At 48.9% G+C, this 16184-nt stretch overlaps 1 protein-coding gene across 3 annotated transcripts in view; it reads left to right on the top strand.

Moving 5' to 3' along the window:
* Nucleotides 1–12380, top strand: part of LOC121531508 (kinesin-like protein KIF23) — a 59159-nt gene extending 46779 nt beyond the window's left edge. For 2 of the 3 annotated variants that reach the window (XM_045227082.1, XM_045227080.1), the window contains 6 exons: nucleotides 1033–1233; nucleotides 2527–2760; nucleotides 6408–6496; nucleotides 10823–10904; nucleotides 11699–11769; nucleotides 12309–12380. In XM_045227082.1, the coding sequence (XP_045083017.1) occupies nucleotides 1033–1233; nucleotides 2527–2760; nucleotides 6408–6496; nucleotides 10823–10904; nucleotides 11699–11769; nucleotides 12309–12324 (693 nt within the window). In that variant the 3' untranslated portion in view covers nucleotides 12325–12380. Of the gene's footprint in view, nucleotides 1–1032; nucleotides 1312–2526; nucleotides 2761–6407; nucleotides 6497–10822; nucleotides 10905–11698; nucleotides 11770–12308 lie in introns of those variants that run through there. The other variant, XM_045227083.1, reaches the window with a different exon arrangement.
* The last annotated feature ends 3804 nt before the right edge of the window (nucleotides 12381–16184 follow it).

Genomic DNA, 16184 nt, shown 5'->3' with positions numbered 1-16184 from the left:
GCTGGCCGCCCGGCCAAACTGAGCAATCGGGGGAGAAGGGCCTTGGTCAGGGAGGTGACCAAGAACCCGATGGTCACTCTGACAGAGCTCCAGAGTTCCTCTGTGGAGTTTGTAGAACCTTCCAGAAGGACAACCATCTCTTCAGCACTCCCACCAATCAGGCCTTTATGGTAGAGTGGCCAGACGGAAACCACTCCTCAGTAAAAGGCACATGACAGCCCGCTGGAGTTTGCCAAAAGGCAACCTAGGACTCTCAGACCAGATTCTCTGGTCTGATGAAACCAAGATTGAAATCTTTGGCCTGAATGCCAAGCGTCACGTCTGGAGGAAACCTGGCACCATCCCTACGATGAAGCATAGTGGTGGCAGCATCATGCTGTGGGGATGTTTTTTCAGGGACTGGGAGACTAGTCAGGATCGAGGTAAGATGAACGGCGCAAAGTACAGAGAGATCCTTGATGAAAACCTGCTCCAGAGCGCTCAGGACCTCAGACTGGGGTGAAGGTTCACCTTCCAACAGGACAACACCTCTAAGCACACAGCCAAGTCAACTCCAGGAGTGGCTTCGGGACAAGTCTCTGAATGTCCTTGAGTGGCCCAGCCAGAGCCCGGACTTGATCCCGATCGAACATCTCTGGAGAGCCTGAAAATAGCTATGCAGCGACACTCCCCATCCAACCTGACAGAGCTTGAGAGGATCTGCAAAGAAGAATGGGAGAAACTCCCCAAATACAGGTGTGCCAAGCTTGTAGCGTCATACCCAAGAAGACTCGAGGCTGTAATCGCTGCCAAAGGTGCTTCAACAAAGTACTGAGTAAAGGGTCTGAATACTTATGTAAATGTGATATCTCTGTTCTCTAAAGGGTCTGAAAGTAGTATTAGTAGTAGTAGCAGTAGTAGTGGTAGTAGTGGTTGTAGCGGCAGTAGTAGTAGTAGTAGTAGTAGTAGTAGTAGTAGTAGTAGTAGTAGTACTGGTAGCAGCAGAAGCAGCAGTGTGTGTTAACCCTGGCTGGTCCTGGTTTGTGTTTCCAGGAGCGCCGTGTGTGTGCCAAGCAGCTGGAGATGCAGAACAAGCTGTGGGTGAAAGATGAGAAGCTGAAGCAGCTGAAGGCCATTGTGACTGAGAGCAAGACCCCCTCAGACCAGCGCCCCACCACCGACAAGCCCCAGCGTCCCTCCCGGGAGAGGGACCGCGCCCCCGCCAAGAGATCGGCCTCGCCATCGCCTGTTCCCGTACGTTACCACGACATGCGCTTCTAGAGCACTGACTCATCCAGCTAATATACCCTGCTAACGTTTTCCCTTTCCTACTCAAAGGAATCAAAAGGAATCCCCTTTCCAAAACAAACTACTGTTTCCCCCTTTACTGCTAACACGTTGACTAGCCTCTTCTGACTGGCGTGTTAATCATGATGTGAAAACACATCTGCATGTTATTTTACATGTTACAATGTGGATTTAATGACTTGAATTTACTGACCCTGACCTTTTGTGGAAGGTTTATATGAAATCCACTATTCTTTCCCATAGCTAACCTTTTGTATACTTGGTCAGACTTTGATTGAATGTAACATTCTGTAATTGTGTGTTGTCTGTCTGCTGGTGTGCGTGCAGCCTGTTTGTTAGTGTGTGCAGCCAGCCAGCCAGCCATGTATGTATGCATGTATCCTAACCAGCTGGGTGAGTTGTCTATCTGGCTCCAGGTCCAGCCAGGCCCTAGACCCAGTGTTCGCCCCTCCCCATCCCCAGCAGGTAGGGCAGTGGCCAGGGTCAGGCTCCCACCCCACCTCCCCTCCTCAGAGCGCTAGCACCGGCAGCACTTCCCTCTCTGTTGTAACCTCCTGCATCTCAGAGTGGGAGCAGAGAGTCCCTCAGGACAGACAGACTAGCACTAGCCTGGCCCAGTACCAAGCCCACGGTCTACCCAGCAGCCTTAGCAGGAGGAGAGGCAGGTGTTGGGAGAGGGCCAGAGAAAGAGAGGAAGACAGACAGGTACCTGACCAGGCCTGTGATCTAGACCTAGAGGAGGAGCAGCAGGGAGGTGCTTACAGGGTCAGTGAGTCTCAACAGACTAAGGTGCTAAGGTCAGCTGGTAGGAAGCAGAGCTGCAGTCAGTTACACTAACCATGTCATCAGCTGACTTTTAGGTTTGTCGGGTAATGCGTTTATGAACGCTCCCTCTATATAACAGGTGCATGTTCTTGTTTGCACTTTAGACCAAAATAAAATGATTTTCTAACATAACATGATGTCTTGTTCCTCTGAAACATCAGATGACTGCATGTATAACAACATGTTGACCAAGTTTCAGTCGTTTTCTAACACCATAATGACATTATGAAGCATGTAATTGATCCCTGATTGAATCAGATTTAGTTGCTTCGTTTGGTTGGCTAGATTGTACTTCCTGTAGAGTTGATGGTTTATTAGTGTCGCTAACTCCAGCAATGGAATGATTTTATTGTTAGCAAACACATGATTCTCTGTCCCTGACTTTCCCTCTGCTTCGTTTCCGTCGACGACTAGACGGGTCCCCCGGTGCGTGCGGTCCACAGGCGCTCCCACTCTGCTGGGGAGAGGTGGGTGGACCACAAGCCGTCGTCGAACGTGGAGCTGGACACGGTGATGCAGCCCATCCTGGGATCCAACTCCATTAAGGTCTCGGCCCCCAGCGAGAAGGCCCTGGCCAAGTGTGACAAGTACATGCTCACTCACCAAGACTTGGCCTCTGATGGAGAGATACAGACCAAACTCATTAAGGTATGTACCAGTCAAGACTTATAGAAAGGCTCTCTGAATTAATCTACCGTCAAACTTCAATTAATAGCCTGGGCGTTTATTTGCTTCAATCACTGAACACAACTGGCGCTTATTAGAGACAGGCTTCTATATGATCCAGGCTTCTATTTCCTTACTAACCCCCCGTTCTCTCACTTGTTTTGGGTCGATTCCAAAATGCCTGGCTGTTGCCTCGCCCACATGTTGTTGTGGGATTTTGATCACTGCTAGCTTGATTTTGATCACTGCTAGCTTGATTTTGATCACTGCTAGCTTGAATTTGATCACTGCTAGCTTGAATTTGATCACTGCTAGCTTGAATTTGATCACTGATAGCTTGAATTTGATGTCATTTTCTTTTCGGTGGCACCATGGCTAGTAATGATGACAGAAGAGATAAATACAATGAATGCACATGACCATGGGAATATCAGAGCTGTGTCCCTTGTAACCTCGTAAACAGTTCATTTAGACCCGCCGTTTATTTGCTGTAATGTGTGGCGATGCCTGGTTATTGAAGTACTATTTGAGACTGCGTTTAATGGAAGTTTTACGGTCACTAACCCTTCCTCGTGACCTCTCTCTGCGCCTCCTTGTTAAAATGTATTGGAAGAGAAGGTCAGAAGGGAAGGGACCTTGGATGTCTGAGAATAAGATAAGAGAGGACAGGGAATTGTGGGAAGACTTATTTAGAAAGAGACCTCTTTATCACCTCTGTGGATCTATTGGAATGGATCATTAATGCCTGCAGTCCAATCCCTGCAGTCCAATCCCTGCAGTCCAATGCCTGCAGTCCAATCCCTGCAGTCCAATCCCTGCAGTCCAATCCCTGCAGTCCAATCCCTGCAGTCCAATCCCCTGCAGTCCAATCCCTGCAGTCCAATCCCTGCAGTCCAATGCCTGCAGTCCAATCCCTGCAGTCCAATCCCTGCAGTCCAATGCCTGCAGTCCAATCCCTGCAGTCCAATCCCTGCAGTCCAATCCCTGCAGTCCAATCCCTGCAGTCCAATGCCTGCCGATGTACAGGGGTACCAGGTAATAACTTGACTATATACAGGGAGTACCAGTACCGAGTCGATGTGCAGGGGTACCAGGTAATAACATGGCTATATACAGGGAATTCCAGTACCGAGTCGATGTACAGGGGTATGAAGTAATTGAGGTAGATATGTACATATCGGTAGGGATAAAGTGACTAGGCAAAAGGATAAATAAAACAGTAACAGCAGCATATGTGATGAGTCAAAATGTTGTCACGATGGCCTTCAGGTTCAATGTAAATAGTTAAACAATAACTACCCGGACTAACTATTTAGCAGTGTTATGGCTTGGGGGTAGAAGCTGTTCAGGATCTTGTTGGTTCCAGACATGGTGCATCGGTACCGCTTGCCGTGCGGTAGCGGAGAGAATCGTCTATGACTTGGGTGGCTGGTTTATTACCATTTTTAGGGCCTTCCTCTGACACCGCCTGGTATAGAGGTCCTGGATGGCAGGAAGCTTGGCCCCAGTGATGTACTGGGCCGTACGCACTACCCTCTGTAGCGCCTTGAGGTCGGAGGCCGAGCAGTTGCCATACCAGGCAGTGATGCAACCAGTCAGGATGCTCTCGATGGTGCAGCTGTATAACTTTTTAAGGATCTGAGGACCCATGCAAAATCTTTTTTGCCTCCTGAGGGGGAAGAGGCGTAGTCATGCCTCCTTCGACTGTGTTGATGTGTACCATGATAGTTCCTTAGTGATGTGGACACCGAACTTGAAGCTCTAGACCTGCTCCATCGATGTGGATGGGTTTGTGCTCGGCACTCCATTTCCTGTAGTCCACGATCAGCTCCTTTCTCTTGCTGACGTTGAGGGAGAGGTTGTTGTCCTGGCACCACACTGCCAGGTCACTGACGACCTCCCTATAGGCTGTCTCGTCGCCGATCAGGCCAATCACCGCCGTGTCGTCAGCAAACTTAATGATGGTGTTTGAGTCGTGCACGGCCACGCAGTCATGGGTGAACAGGGAGTACAGGAGGGGACTGAGCACGCACCCGAGTGGGCCCCCGTGTTGAGGGTCAACATGGCGGATGTGTTGTTGCCTACGCTCGCCACCTGGGGGCGCCCCGCCAGGAAGTCCAGGATCCAGTTGCAGAGGGAAGTGTTCAGTCCCAGGGTCCTTAGCTTAGTGATGAGCTTTGGTATTGATGAGCTACAGTCAATGAACAGCATTCTCACGTAGGTGTTCCTCTTGTCCAGGTGGGAGAGGGCAGTGTGGAGTGCAATAGAGATTGCATCATCTGTGGATCTGTTTGGGCGGTATACGATTTGGAGTGGGCCGAGGGTGTCTGGGATGATGGTTTTGATGTGAGCCATGACCAGCCTTTCAAAGCATTTCAGGGCTACAGATGTGAGTGCTACGGGGTGGTAGTCATTTAGACAGGTTACCTTGGCGTTCTTGGGCACAGGGACTATGGTGGTCTGCTTCAAACATGTAGGTATTACAGACTGGGTCAGGGAGAGGTTGAAAGTCATTTTAGACACTTTCCAGCTGGTCAGCACATCCTCTTGAGTGTGTCCTGGTAATCCGTCTGGCCCTGGGCCTTGTGAATGTTAACCTGTTTAAAGGTCTTACATCGGCTACGGAGAGTGAGATCACAGTCGTCTGGAACAGCTGGTGCTCTCATGCAGGTACAGTGTTGCTTGCCTTGAAGCGAGCATAGACGGAATTTAGATCGTCTGGTAGGCTCGCGTCAATGTGCAGCTCGCGGCTGGGTTTCCCTTTGTAAGCCGTGATAGTTTGTAAAACCTGACATCCGACGAGCGTCGGAGCCGGCGTAGTAAGATTAGATCATAGTCCTGTATTGATGTTATGATGAGTTTCTCGGGTGTTCAAGTAGTCAAGGATGCAAGGATTTACTTAGACACTTTGTAGACAGTTAATGCAAATGTTTAATGATCGGGTGCCGGGTTCGTTACAACAATGACCAGAGCTTTGCCCCCTTGGTGTTACGAACTAACTTGAACAAAGGAAACACTCTACCTTGTATACCTTCTGTTACCATCTTCCTGGCATCCATCTGGTAAATCTCCATGGGCACTCCCTGTCTTTGATGTTCATCACTCTTTACCCCAAGTCACTATCCTGCCCATCACTCATGCTATCCTAAACATCAGTAATCTCCTTTGACATAAAGGAATGTAGACTTTCTGTCTCCTCACCACTTATCTAGTAACTCTAACCTGTTCCCCACGATACTATGACATGACGTCATTACACCATAAAAAACATCATATCAGACTGTTTGATGGCTTGTCGGATGTCGTAGCGTCCGGATTCGTGTCCCGCTCCATGAAAGCAGCCGCTCTAGCCTGTATTTCAATGCGGATGTTGCCTGTAATCCACGGCGTCTGCTATTTTACTACTGCTAGTACTCATGCCTGTGTTCTCATGCCTGTGTTCCCGTGTGTCTCAGTTAGTAGTGCATGGCGCTTGCAACGTCTGGTTGTGGGTTCGATTCCCACGTGGGACCAGTATGAAAAATGTGTGCACTCACTTAACTGTAAGTCGCTCTGGATAAGAGCGTCTGCTAAATGACTAAAATGTATTCTAATGCCTGTGTTCTCATGCCTGTATTATTAACTTTTAGGGTGAAGTGTTCAAGACCCGAGGTGGAGGACAGGCGGTCCAGTTCACTGACATAGAAACTCTGAGACAGGAGCTTCCTACTGGACCATGGTAGGTGTCCTGTTTTTACAGCTGCTGCTGCTACTACTGCTGCTAACGTACCACGACTGCTTCTAACGCATTACCACGACTGCTGCTAATGTACCACTACTGCTGCTAACGTACCCACGACTGCTGCTAACGTACCACGACTGCTGCTAACGTACCCACGACTGCTGCTAACGTACCACGACTGCTGCTAACGCATTACCACGACTGCTGCTAACGTACCCACGACTGCTGCTAACGTACCACGACTGCTGCTAACGTACCGCTGCTACTGCTAACGACTGCAGGAATGTCCACCAGAGCTGTTGCCAGAGAAGTGAATGTTCATTTCTCTACCATAAGCCGCCTCCAACGTCGTTTTAGAGAATTTGGCAGTACGTCCAACCGGCCTCACAACCGCAGACCACGTGTAACCACGCCAGCCCAGGACCTCCATATCCGACTACTTCACCTGCGGGATCGTCTGAGACCAGCCACCCGGACAGCTGATAAAACTGTGGGTTTGCACAACCGAATCATTTCTGCACAAACTGTCAGAAACCGTCTCAGGGAAGCTCATCTGTGTGCTCGTCGTCCTCACCAGGGTCTTGACTTACTCTTCACGGATTAATCCCGGTTTCAACTGTCCCGGGCAGATGGCAGACAGCGTGAATGGAGTCATGTGGGCAAGTGGTTTGCTGATGTCAACATTGTGAACAGAGTGCCCCATGGTGGGGTTATGGTATGGGCAGGTATAAGCTATTGACAACGAACACAATTGCATTTTATTGATTTGAATGCACAGAGATACCGTGACGAGATCATGGGGCCCATTGTCGTGCCATTCATCCGCCGCCATCACCTAATGTTTCAGCATTATAATGCACGGCCTCATGTCGCAAGGATCTGTTCACACTCGTAGACGCTGAAAATGTCCCAGTTCTTCCACGGCCTGCATATACTCACCAGGCATGTGGTCCTCTGTAGCTCAGCTGGTAGAGCACGGCGCTTGTAACGCCAAGGTAGTGGGTTCGATCCCGGGACCACCCATACAAAAAAAATAAATGTATGCACGCATGACTGTAAGTCGCTTTGGATAAAAGTGTCTGCTAAATGGCATATTATTATTATTATTATTATGTCACCCATTGAGCATGTTTGGGATGCTCTGGATTGACGTGTACAACAGGGTGTTCCAGTTCCCACCAATATCCAGCAACTCGCACAGCCATTGAAGAGGAGTGGAACAACATTCCACAGGCCACAATCAACAGCCTGATCAACTCTATGCGAAGGAGACGTGTCGCACTGCATGAGGCAAATGGTGGTCACACCAGATACTGACTGGTTTTCTGATTCACGCTCTACCTTTTTTTTAAGGTATCTGTGACCAACAGATGCATATCTGTAATTCCAGTCATGTGAAATCCATAGATTAGGGCCTAATGAATTAATTTCAATTGACCGACGTCCTTATATGAACTGTAACTCAGTCAGAGCTTTTAAATTGTTGCATGTTGCGTTTATATTTTTGTTCAGTGTATATTCATACAGACATACAGACATACAGACATACAGACCTACATACATACATACAGTGCATTCGGAAAGTATTCAGACCCCTTCACTTTTTTCACGTTTTGTTACGTTGCAGCCTTATTCTGAAATTGATTAAATCAATCTACACACAATACCCCATAATGACAAAGCAAAAACAGGTTTATTAAAAATAAAAACTGAAATCACATTTACATAAGTATTCAGACCCTTTACTCAGTACTTTGTTGAAGCACCTTTGGCAGCGATTACAGCCTCGAGTCTTCTTGGGTATGATGCTACAAGCTTGGCACACCTGTATTTGGGGAGTTTGTCCCATTCTTCTCTGCAGATCCTCTCAAGCTCTGTCAGGTTGGATGGGCGCTTTTCATCAAGGATCTTTTTGTACTTTGCTCCAATCATCTTTCCTCGATCCTGACTGGTCTCCCAGTTCCTGCCTCTGAAAATCATCCCCACAGCGTGATGCTGCCACCACCATGCTTCACCGTAGGGATGGTATTGGCCAGGTGATGAGCGGAGCCTCGTTTCCTCCAGATGTGACGCTTGGCATTCAGGCCAAAGAGTTCAATCTTTGTTTCATCAGACCATAGAATCTTGTTTCTCATGGTCTGAGAGTCCTTTAGGTGCCTTTTGGCAAACTCCAAGCGGGCTGTCGTGCCTTTTACTGAGGAGTGGCTTCCGTCTGACCACTACCATAAATACCTGATTGGTGGAGTGCTGCAGAGATGGTTGTCCTTCTGGAAGGTTCTCCCATCTCCACAGAGGAACTCTGGAGCTCTGTCAGAGTGACCATCGGGTTCTTAGTCACCTCCCTGACCAAGGCCCTTCTCCCCCGATTGCTCAGTTTGACCGTGCGGCCAGCTCTAGGAAGAGTCTTGGTGGTTCCAAACTTCTTCCATTTCAGAATGAAAGAGGCCACTGTGTTCTTGGGGACCTACAAGCGAAGGTTTATAAAAAATTAAAGAACAGACCCTTTGCTATGAGCCTCAAAATTGAGCTCCAGTGCATCCTGTTTCCATTGATCATCCTTGAGATGTTTCTACAACTTGATTGGAGTCCACCTGTGGTAAATTCAATTGATTGGACATGATTTGAAAAAGCACACACCTGTCTATATAAGGTCCCACAGTTGACAGTGCAAAAACCAAGCCATGAGGTCGAAGGAATTGTCCGTAGAGCTCTGAGACAGGATTGTGTCAAGGCACAGATCTGGGGAAGGGTACAAAAACATTTCTGCAGCATTGAAGGTCCCCAAGAACACAGTGGCCTCCATCATTCTGAAATGGAAGAAGTTTGGAATCACCAAGTCTCTTCCTAGAGCTGGCCGCCCAGCCCAACTGAGTAATCAGAGGAGAAGGGCCTTGGTCAGGGAGGTGACAAAAAACCTGATGGTCACTCTGACAGAGCTCCAGAGTTCCTCTGTGGAGATGGTTGTCCTTCTAGAAGGTTCTCCCCATCTCGGCAGCACTCCACCAATCAGGCCTTTATGGTAGAGTGGCCAGACGGAAGCCACTCCTCAGTAAAAGGCACATGACAGCCCGCTTGGAGTTTGCCAAAAGGCACCTAAAGGACTCTGACCATGAGAAACAAGATTCTCTCGTCTGATGAAACCAAGATTGAACTCTTTGGCCTGAATTCCAAGTGTCACGTCTGTAGGAAACCTGGCACCATCCCTATGGTGAAGCATGGTGGTGGCAGCATCATGCTGTGGGGATGTTTTTCAGCTGCAGGGACTGGGAGACTAGTCAGGATCGAGGGAAATATGAAAGGAGCAAAGTACAGAGAGATCCTTGATGAAAACCTGCTCCAGAGTGCTCAGGAACTCAGACTGGGGCGAAGGTTCACCTTCCAACAGGACAACAACTCTAAGCACACAGCCAAGACAATGCAGGAGTGGCTTCGGGACAAGTCTCTGAATGTCCTTGAGTGGCCCTGCCAGAGCCCGGACTTGAACCCGATTGAACATCTCTGGAGAGACCTAAAAATAGCTGTGCAGCGACGCTCCCCATCCAACCTGACAGAGCTTGAGAGGATCTGCAGAGAAGAATGGGATAAACTCCCCAAATACAGGTGTGCCAAGCTTGTAGCGTCATACCCAAGAAGACTTGAGGCTGTAATCGCTGCCAAAGGTGCTTCAACAAAGTACTGAGAAAAGGGTCTGAATACTTATGTAAATGTGATATTCAGTTTCTAAAAACCTGTTTTTGCTTCGTCATTATGGGTGCGGTATTGTGTGTAGATTGAGGGGAAAAAACAATTTAATATATTTTAGAATAAGGCAGTAATGTAACAAAATGTGGAAAAAGTCAAGGGATCTGAATACTTTCCCGAATGCACTGTACTTGCATCGAGACTGAGACAGGAGCTCACCACTGGACCAACGTAGTTGTCCACTCACTGTGCTAAACACTAAACTCACTTTTGTTTCTGTACTGTAAATGTGCTCGTTGACTGTGGGTGCCAACAAGGGTTTTGCCACCAAGTACTAAGTAATGTTTTGCAGAGGGGTCAAATACTTATTTCCCTCATTAAAATGCAAATCAATTTAACATTTTTGACATGCGTTTTTCTGGATTTTGTTGTTGTTATTCTGTCTCTCACTGTTCAAATAAACCTACCATTAAAATGATAGACTGATCATTTCTTTGTCAGTGGGCAAACGTACAAAATCAGCAGGGGATCAAATACTTTTTCCCCCTCACTGTAGATCCAGAACGATAAGGTGAAGATCAGCGATTCTGTGTAGTCTGATGTAGTTGATGTGAAACACTCACTGTGTGTTCCTCCATTCAGCCGTAAGAGGAGGTCTTCAGAGGGCAACACTGCCCAGGGGGGCGACCGTATGGAGGGAGACTGGACAGATGTGGAGGACCGGGTAAGAGGCAGGGTTCACTCACTACACTGGTTATTGGACTGGTTAGTCTGGTCCCTGGTCGGTTTGTGCCGTCTTGCCAACTCCCAGTGTTACGAAACCCATAATAAGCCTACTGATTTAGCTGCACTCACTGGTCTGGAACCTGAATCATTATGTCTAGAGGTCCTGAGTCTAGTTAACTGGTCTGGAACCTGAATCATTATGTCTAGGGGTCTTAGGCCTAGTTAACTGGTCTGGAACCTGAATCATTATGTCTAGAGGTCTTAGGCCTAGTTAACTGGTCTGGAACCTGAATCATTATGTCTAGGGGTCCTGAGTCTAGTTAACTGGTCTGGAACCGGAATCATTATGTCTAGGGGTCTTAGGCCTAGTTAACTGGTCTGGAACCTGAATCATTATGTCTAGGGGTCTTAGGCCTAGTTAACTGGTCTGGAACCTGAATCATTATGTCTAGGGGTCTTAGGCCTAGTTAACTGGTCTGGAACCTGAATCATTATGTCTAGGGGTCCTGAGTCTAGTTAACTGGTCTGGAACCTGAATCATTATGTCTAGGGGTCTTAGGCCTAGTTAACTGGTCTGGAACCTGAATCATTATGTCTAGGGGTCTTAGGCCTAGTTAACTGGTCTGGAACCTGAATCATCCAAATCTATGCCAAGGTGCATTGAAGCTGTTCTGTCTCGTGGTGACCCAACACCCTGTTAAGATACTTTATGTTGATGTAAAAACAAAGAAGGCAGTTGCTTGTCGTCAACCATTCTAGAAGCTTCCACATTGTGTGTGTTCTGTGTTCCAGTGCTCTATGGCTATAGAGATGAGGGCTGGGTCGAACCTGGGTCCAGGCTACCAGCACCATGGACATCAGAAGTAAGTATCATTTATTCTGTAGGGTTTTATTGGACAAATGTGTATGTGTGATACCGTCAATAGTGTCCGCCGAAAGTTTTCTAAATTAATATACACAGAGTGTACAAATCATTAGGAACACCTGTTCTTTCCATGACAGACTGACCAGGTGAATCCAGGTGAAAGCTATGATCCCTTATTGATGTCACCTGTTAAATCCACTTCAATAGTGTAGATGAAGGGGAGGAGACGGGTTAAAGAAGGATTTTTTAAATCCTTGAGACAATTGAGACATGGATTGTGTATGTGTGCCATTCAGAAAGACAAAATATTGAAGTGCCTTTGAACGAGGTATGGTAGTAGGTGCCAGGCGCACCGGTTTGAGTGTCAAGAACTGCAAGGCTGCTGGGTTTTTCACGCTCAACAGTTTCCTGTGTGTATCAAGAATGGTCCACCACCCAAAGGACACAATATTAGGGAAGCTGTTCCTGCTGTTTGTATACTCAGTGTATTTCTGAAGTGAGTGTAACTCTTGTAATTTGTTGTTGATTGTGTTTTAGGCGCAGAAAGCCCTGAGAAGGTCCTGTCCTGTCCTGTCTGGGCTGCTCCATACACCCCTCTCTCCCTCCTCAACTCTCCCCCCTCCCTCCTCAACTCTCCCCCTCAACTCTCTCCCCCTCAACTCTCCCCCTCCCTCCTCAACTCTCCCCCCTCAACTCTCCCCTCCCTCCTCAACTCTCCCCCCTCCCTCCTCAACTCTCCCCCTCAACTCCCCCCTCCCTCCTCAACTCTCCCCCTCCCTCCTCAACTCTCCCCCTCCCTCCTCAACTCTCCCCCTCTCTCCTCAACTCCCCCCTCTCTCCCTCAACTCTCCCCCTCTCTCCATAAACTTCCCTCCCTCCTCAACCCTCACCCCCTCCCTCCTTCCTCATTCCTCACCCCCTCCCTCCATAACCTCCCTCCCTCCTCAACCTTAACCCTCACCCCCCTCCCTCCCTCCTCCCTCCCTCCCCCTCCCTCCCTCCTTCCTCCCTCCTCACCCCCTCCCTCCTCTCTCCCCCCCCTCCCTCTCTCCTCCCCTCCTCCTCTCCCCCTCCCTCCTCCTCCCTCCCCCCCTCCCTCCTCTCTCCCCCTCCCTCCTCCCTCCCCCCCTCTCCCTCCCTCCTCACCTCTCCTCCCTCCCCTCCCTCTCCCCTCCCTCCCCCTCCTCCTCACCCTCCTCTTCTCCCTCCCTCCCCCTCCCTCCCTCCTCACCCCCTCCCTCCTCCCTCCTCACCCCTCCCTCCTCTCTCCTCCCCCCCTCTCTCCTCACCCTCCTCCCTCCTCACCTCCCTCCCTCCTCACCCCCTCCCTCCCTCCTCACCCCCTCCCTCCCTCCTCACCCCCTCCCTCCTCCTCCCCCCCCTCCTCTCTCCTCCCTCCTCACCCCTCCTCCTCACCCCCCTCCCTCCCTCCTCACCCCTCTCTCCTCCTCACCCCCTCCCCCCTCCCTCCCTCCTCACCCCCTCCCTCCCTCCCTCCTCCCCCCACGCGGCTGGTGTGCAATATCCAACACTCTGGAAACGTTTTGTTTAGCTTTAGTATAATCTATTTAAACATTTCCTATTGCTTTTTTTTATAAATTTATATATATACACTTCACCCAAGCTTATTTTGTAAAATATTTTATATTTTGGTGTGTCGTGTGATCACATATAAAGGCAGTATTAACTGAATGCATGCATCATGATTCAGCCAAAGATGGACTGCTGTGTTGTGGTTCATAACTAACTGGGCCTGTTGACAATATATAAGAATAGTTAAATGTTTTCAGATTTACTTTAGTATTTTCTGTGATTTTAGAACAGTTCTGTTTTGTTACCTGGCACATAGAGGCAGTCAGTGAAAAGTAGCCTGGTCTCAGATCTGTTTGTGTTGTGGTGTGACTGACCATAGGAGCTGGCAAGACGACACAGATCTGGGACCAGGCTAATATTGGGATACATTTTGTTCAGTTAAATATTTTCTCTGCTGTTTTTCTGTCTCTTGTTTGAAACGATGAAGTTCAAGCCTTCATTCATGTTCAGTTTATTTTTGTATCAGCTGGTAGATTATATTTACATATTTCTCTACTCATTTTGTAAAGGTATTTTCTTCCTGGTTGGACTAAACTGATCTGCACAGCTTTCATTGTAAAACACGTTTAGGAATTAAATTCCTTTCAAAGCACCTTTTTGTGTGTTTGTTTTTATGGTAACAATGGAATGAGTTTTGCAATGTAAAAAGCAATTAGTTATGGTGTAAAGTGATAAAACAGCTGACAGACTAAGTTATGGGACACGATTCTAATGGCTGGTTATAATAGTCTCCTGTAGCTCAGTTGGTAGAGCGTGGCACTTGCAACGCCAGGTTTGTGGGTTCGATTCCTGCGGGGGACAAGTAAGAAAATGTCTGCACTCACTAACTAAGTCCCTTTTGGATCTTAAGTGGCTAAAATATAGAAAGTGTTAATTACAATGAATGAACAGTAGATGGCGGAACTGGACTGGATATTATAAGTATGACTGTAATTTACTGTAGAGTAAAGGATAAGCTGTTCTCTTCCCACTAAAGGAACTAAGAATGTTCTGGAGGGAAAAACAATACCTCCATCACCACATGAGAAACCTCCCCAGCCTGCAGCTCTCTCTAAAATAACTCAATTGTAATTAGTAATTCTCTTCACACATCCCTTAGGTTAGCTGGTAGAGCCAGTCCGAACCTTGCCTCCTCTCCTTCCGAACCATGCCTCCTCTCCTTCCGAACCTTGCCTCCTCTCCTTCCGAACCATGCCTCCTCTCCATGTCTCTCTCCTTCCGAACCATGCCTCCTCTCCTTCCGAACCTTGCCTCCTCTCCTTCCGAACCATGCCTCCTCTCCATGTCTCCTCTCCTTCCGAACCATGCCTCCTCTCCTTCCGAACCTTGCCTCCTCTCCTTCCGAACCATGCCTCTCTCCATGTCTCCTCTCCTTCCGAACCATGCCTCCTCTCCTTCCGAACCTTGCCTCCTCTCCTTCCGAACCATGCCTCCTCTCCTTCCGAACCTTGCCTCCTCTCCTTCCGAACCTTGCCTCCTCTCCTTCCGAACCATGCCTCCTCTCCTTCCGAACCTTGCCCTCCTCTCCTTCGAACCTTGCCTCCTCTCCTTCCAAACCATGCCTCCTCTCCTTCCGAACCTTGCCTCCTCTCCTTCCGAACCATGCCTCCTCTCCTTCCGAACCTTTGCCTCCTCTCCTTCCGAACCATGCCTCCTCTCCTTCCGAACCTTGACTCTCTCCTTCCGAACCTTGCCTCTCTCCTTCCGAACCATGCCTCCTCTCCATGTCTCCTCTCCTTCCGAACCATGCCTCCTCTCCTTCCGAACCTTGCCTCCTCTCCTTCCGAACCTTGCCTCCTCTCCTTCCGAACCTTGCCTCCTCTCCTTCCGAACCATGCCTCCTCTCCTTCCGACCATTTCCTCCTCTCCTTCCGAACCATGCCTCCTCTCCTTCCGAACCTTGCCTCCTCTCCTTCCGAACCTTGCCTCCCCTCTCCTTCCGAACCTTGCCTCCTCTCCTTCCGAACCTTGCCTCCTCTCCTTCCGAACCTTGCCTCCTCTCCTTCCGAACCATGCCTCCTCTCCTTCCGAACCTTGCCTCCTCTCCTTCCGAACCATGCCTCCTCTCCTTCCGAACCATGCCTCCTCTCCTTCCGAACCATGCCTCCTCTCCTTCCGAACCTTGCCTCCTCTCCTTCCGAACCTTGCCTCCTCTCCTTCCGAACCTTGCCTCCTCTCCTTCGAACCATGCCTCCTCTCCTTCCGAACCTTGCCTCCTCTCCTTCCGAACCTTGCCTCCTCTCCTTCCGAACCTTGCCTCCTCTCCTTCCGAACCTTGCCTCCTCTCCTTCCGAACCTTGCCTCCTCTCCTTCCGAACCTTGCCTCCTCTCCTACCGAACCTTGCCTCCTCTCCTTCCGAACCTTGCCTCCTCTCCTTCCGAACCTTGCCTCCTCTCCTGCCCCAGTCTGTCTACATGTAGTCTGACCATCTACCTTCTCCTGCCCTGTTTTTGTTCTCATCCGCAAATAGAATAAACTGGATGAGCTCCGTTGATGAGCTACGTTGATGAGCTAGGGTGAGGCACATGGGCTACTAACAGCTTACTACACAACATACACTTAGTATTACTTTCTTAGCTACAGTATACATATCTCCCTGGCATATTACATCATTTATGCAGCAGCATACAAGACATTTTTGGACTCACCTTGTTGCGCTGTGCTCACTTGAAGAAGGAGATGTGGCGGTCCTTCTTGAGGGCAAATTACGTCAGTGATCTTCAGGTCAGAGCTTTAGAAAGAGGCCCGAGTTCCCGACTTGGAATTCCAAGTTGGATCACCATTCAAAACGTATTTTCCCAGTCGGAGCTCGTTTTTTC

The sequence above is a fragment of the Coregonus clupeaformis genome, chromosome 19 (assembly GCF_020615455.1).
Source record: "Coregonus clupeaformis isolate EN_2021a chromosome 19, ASM2061545v1, whole genome shotgun sequence".
In the NCBI taxonomy this organism is placed as follows: domain Eukaryota; kingdom Metazoa; phylum Chordata; class Actinopteri; order Salmoniformes; family Salmonidae; genus Coregonus; species Coregonus clupeaformis.
Note: the sequence above shows the minus strand (reverse complement) of the source record. Positions and strands in the feature narration are given on the sequence as shown.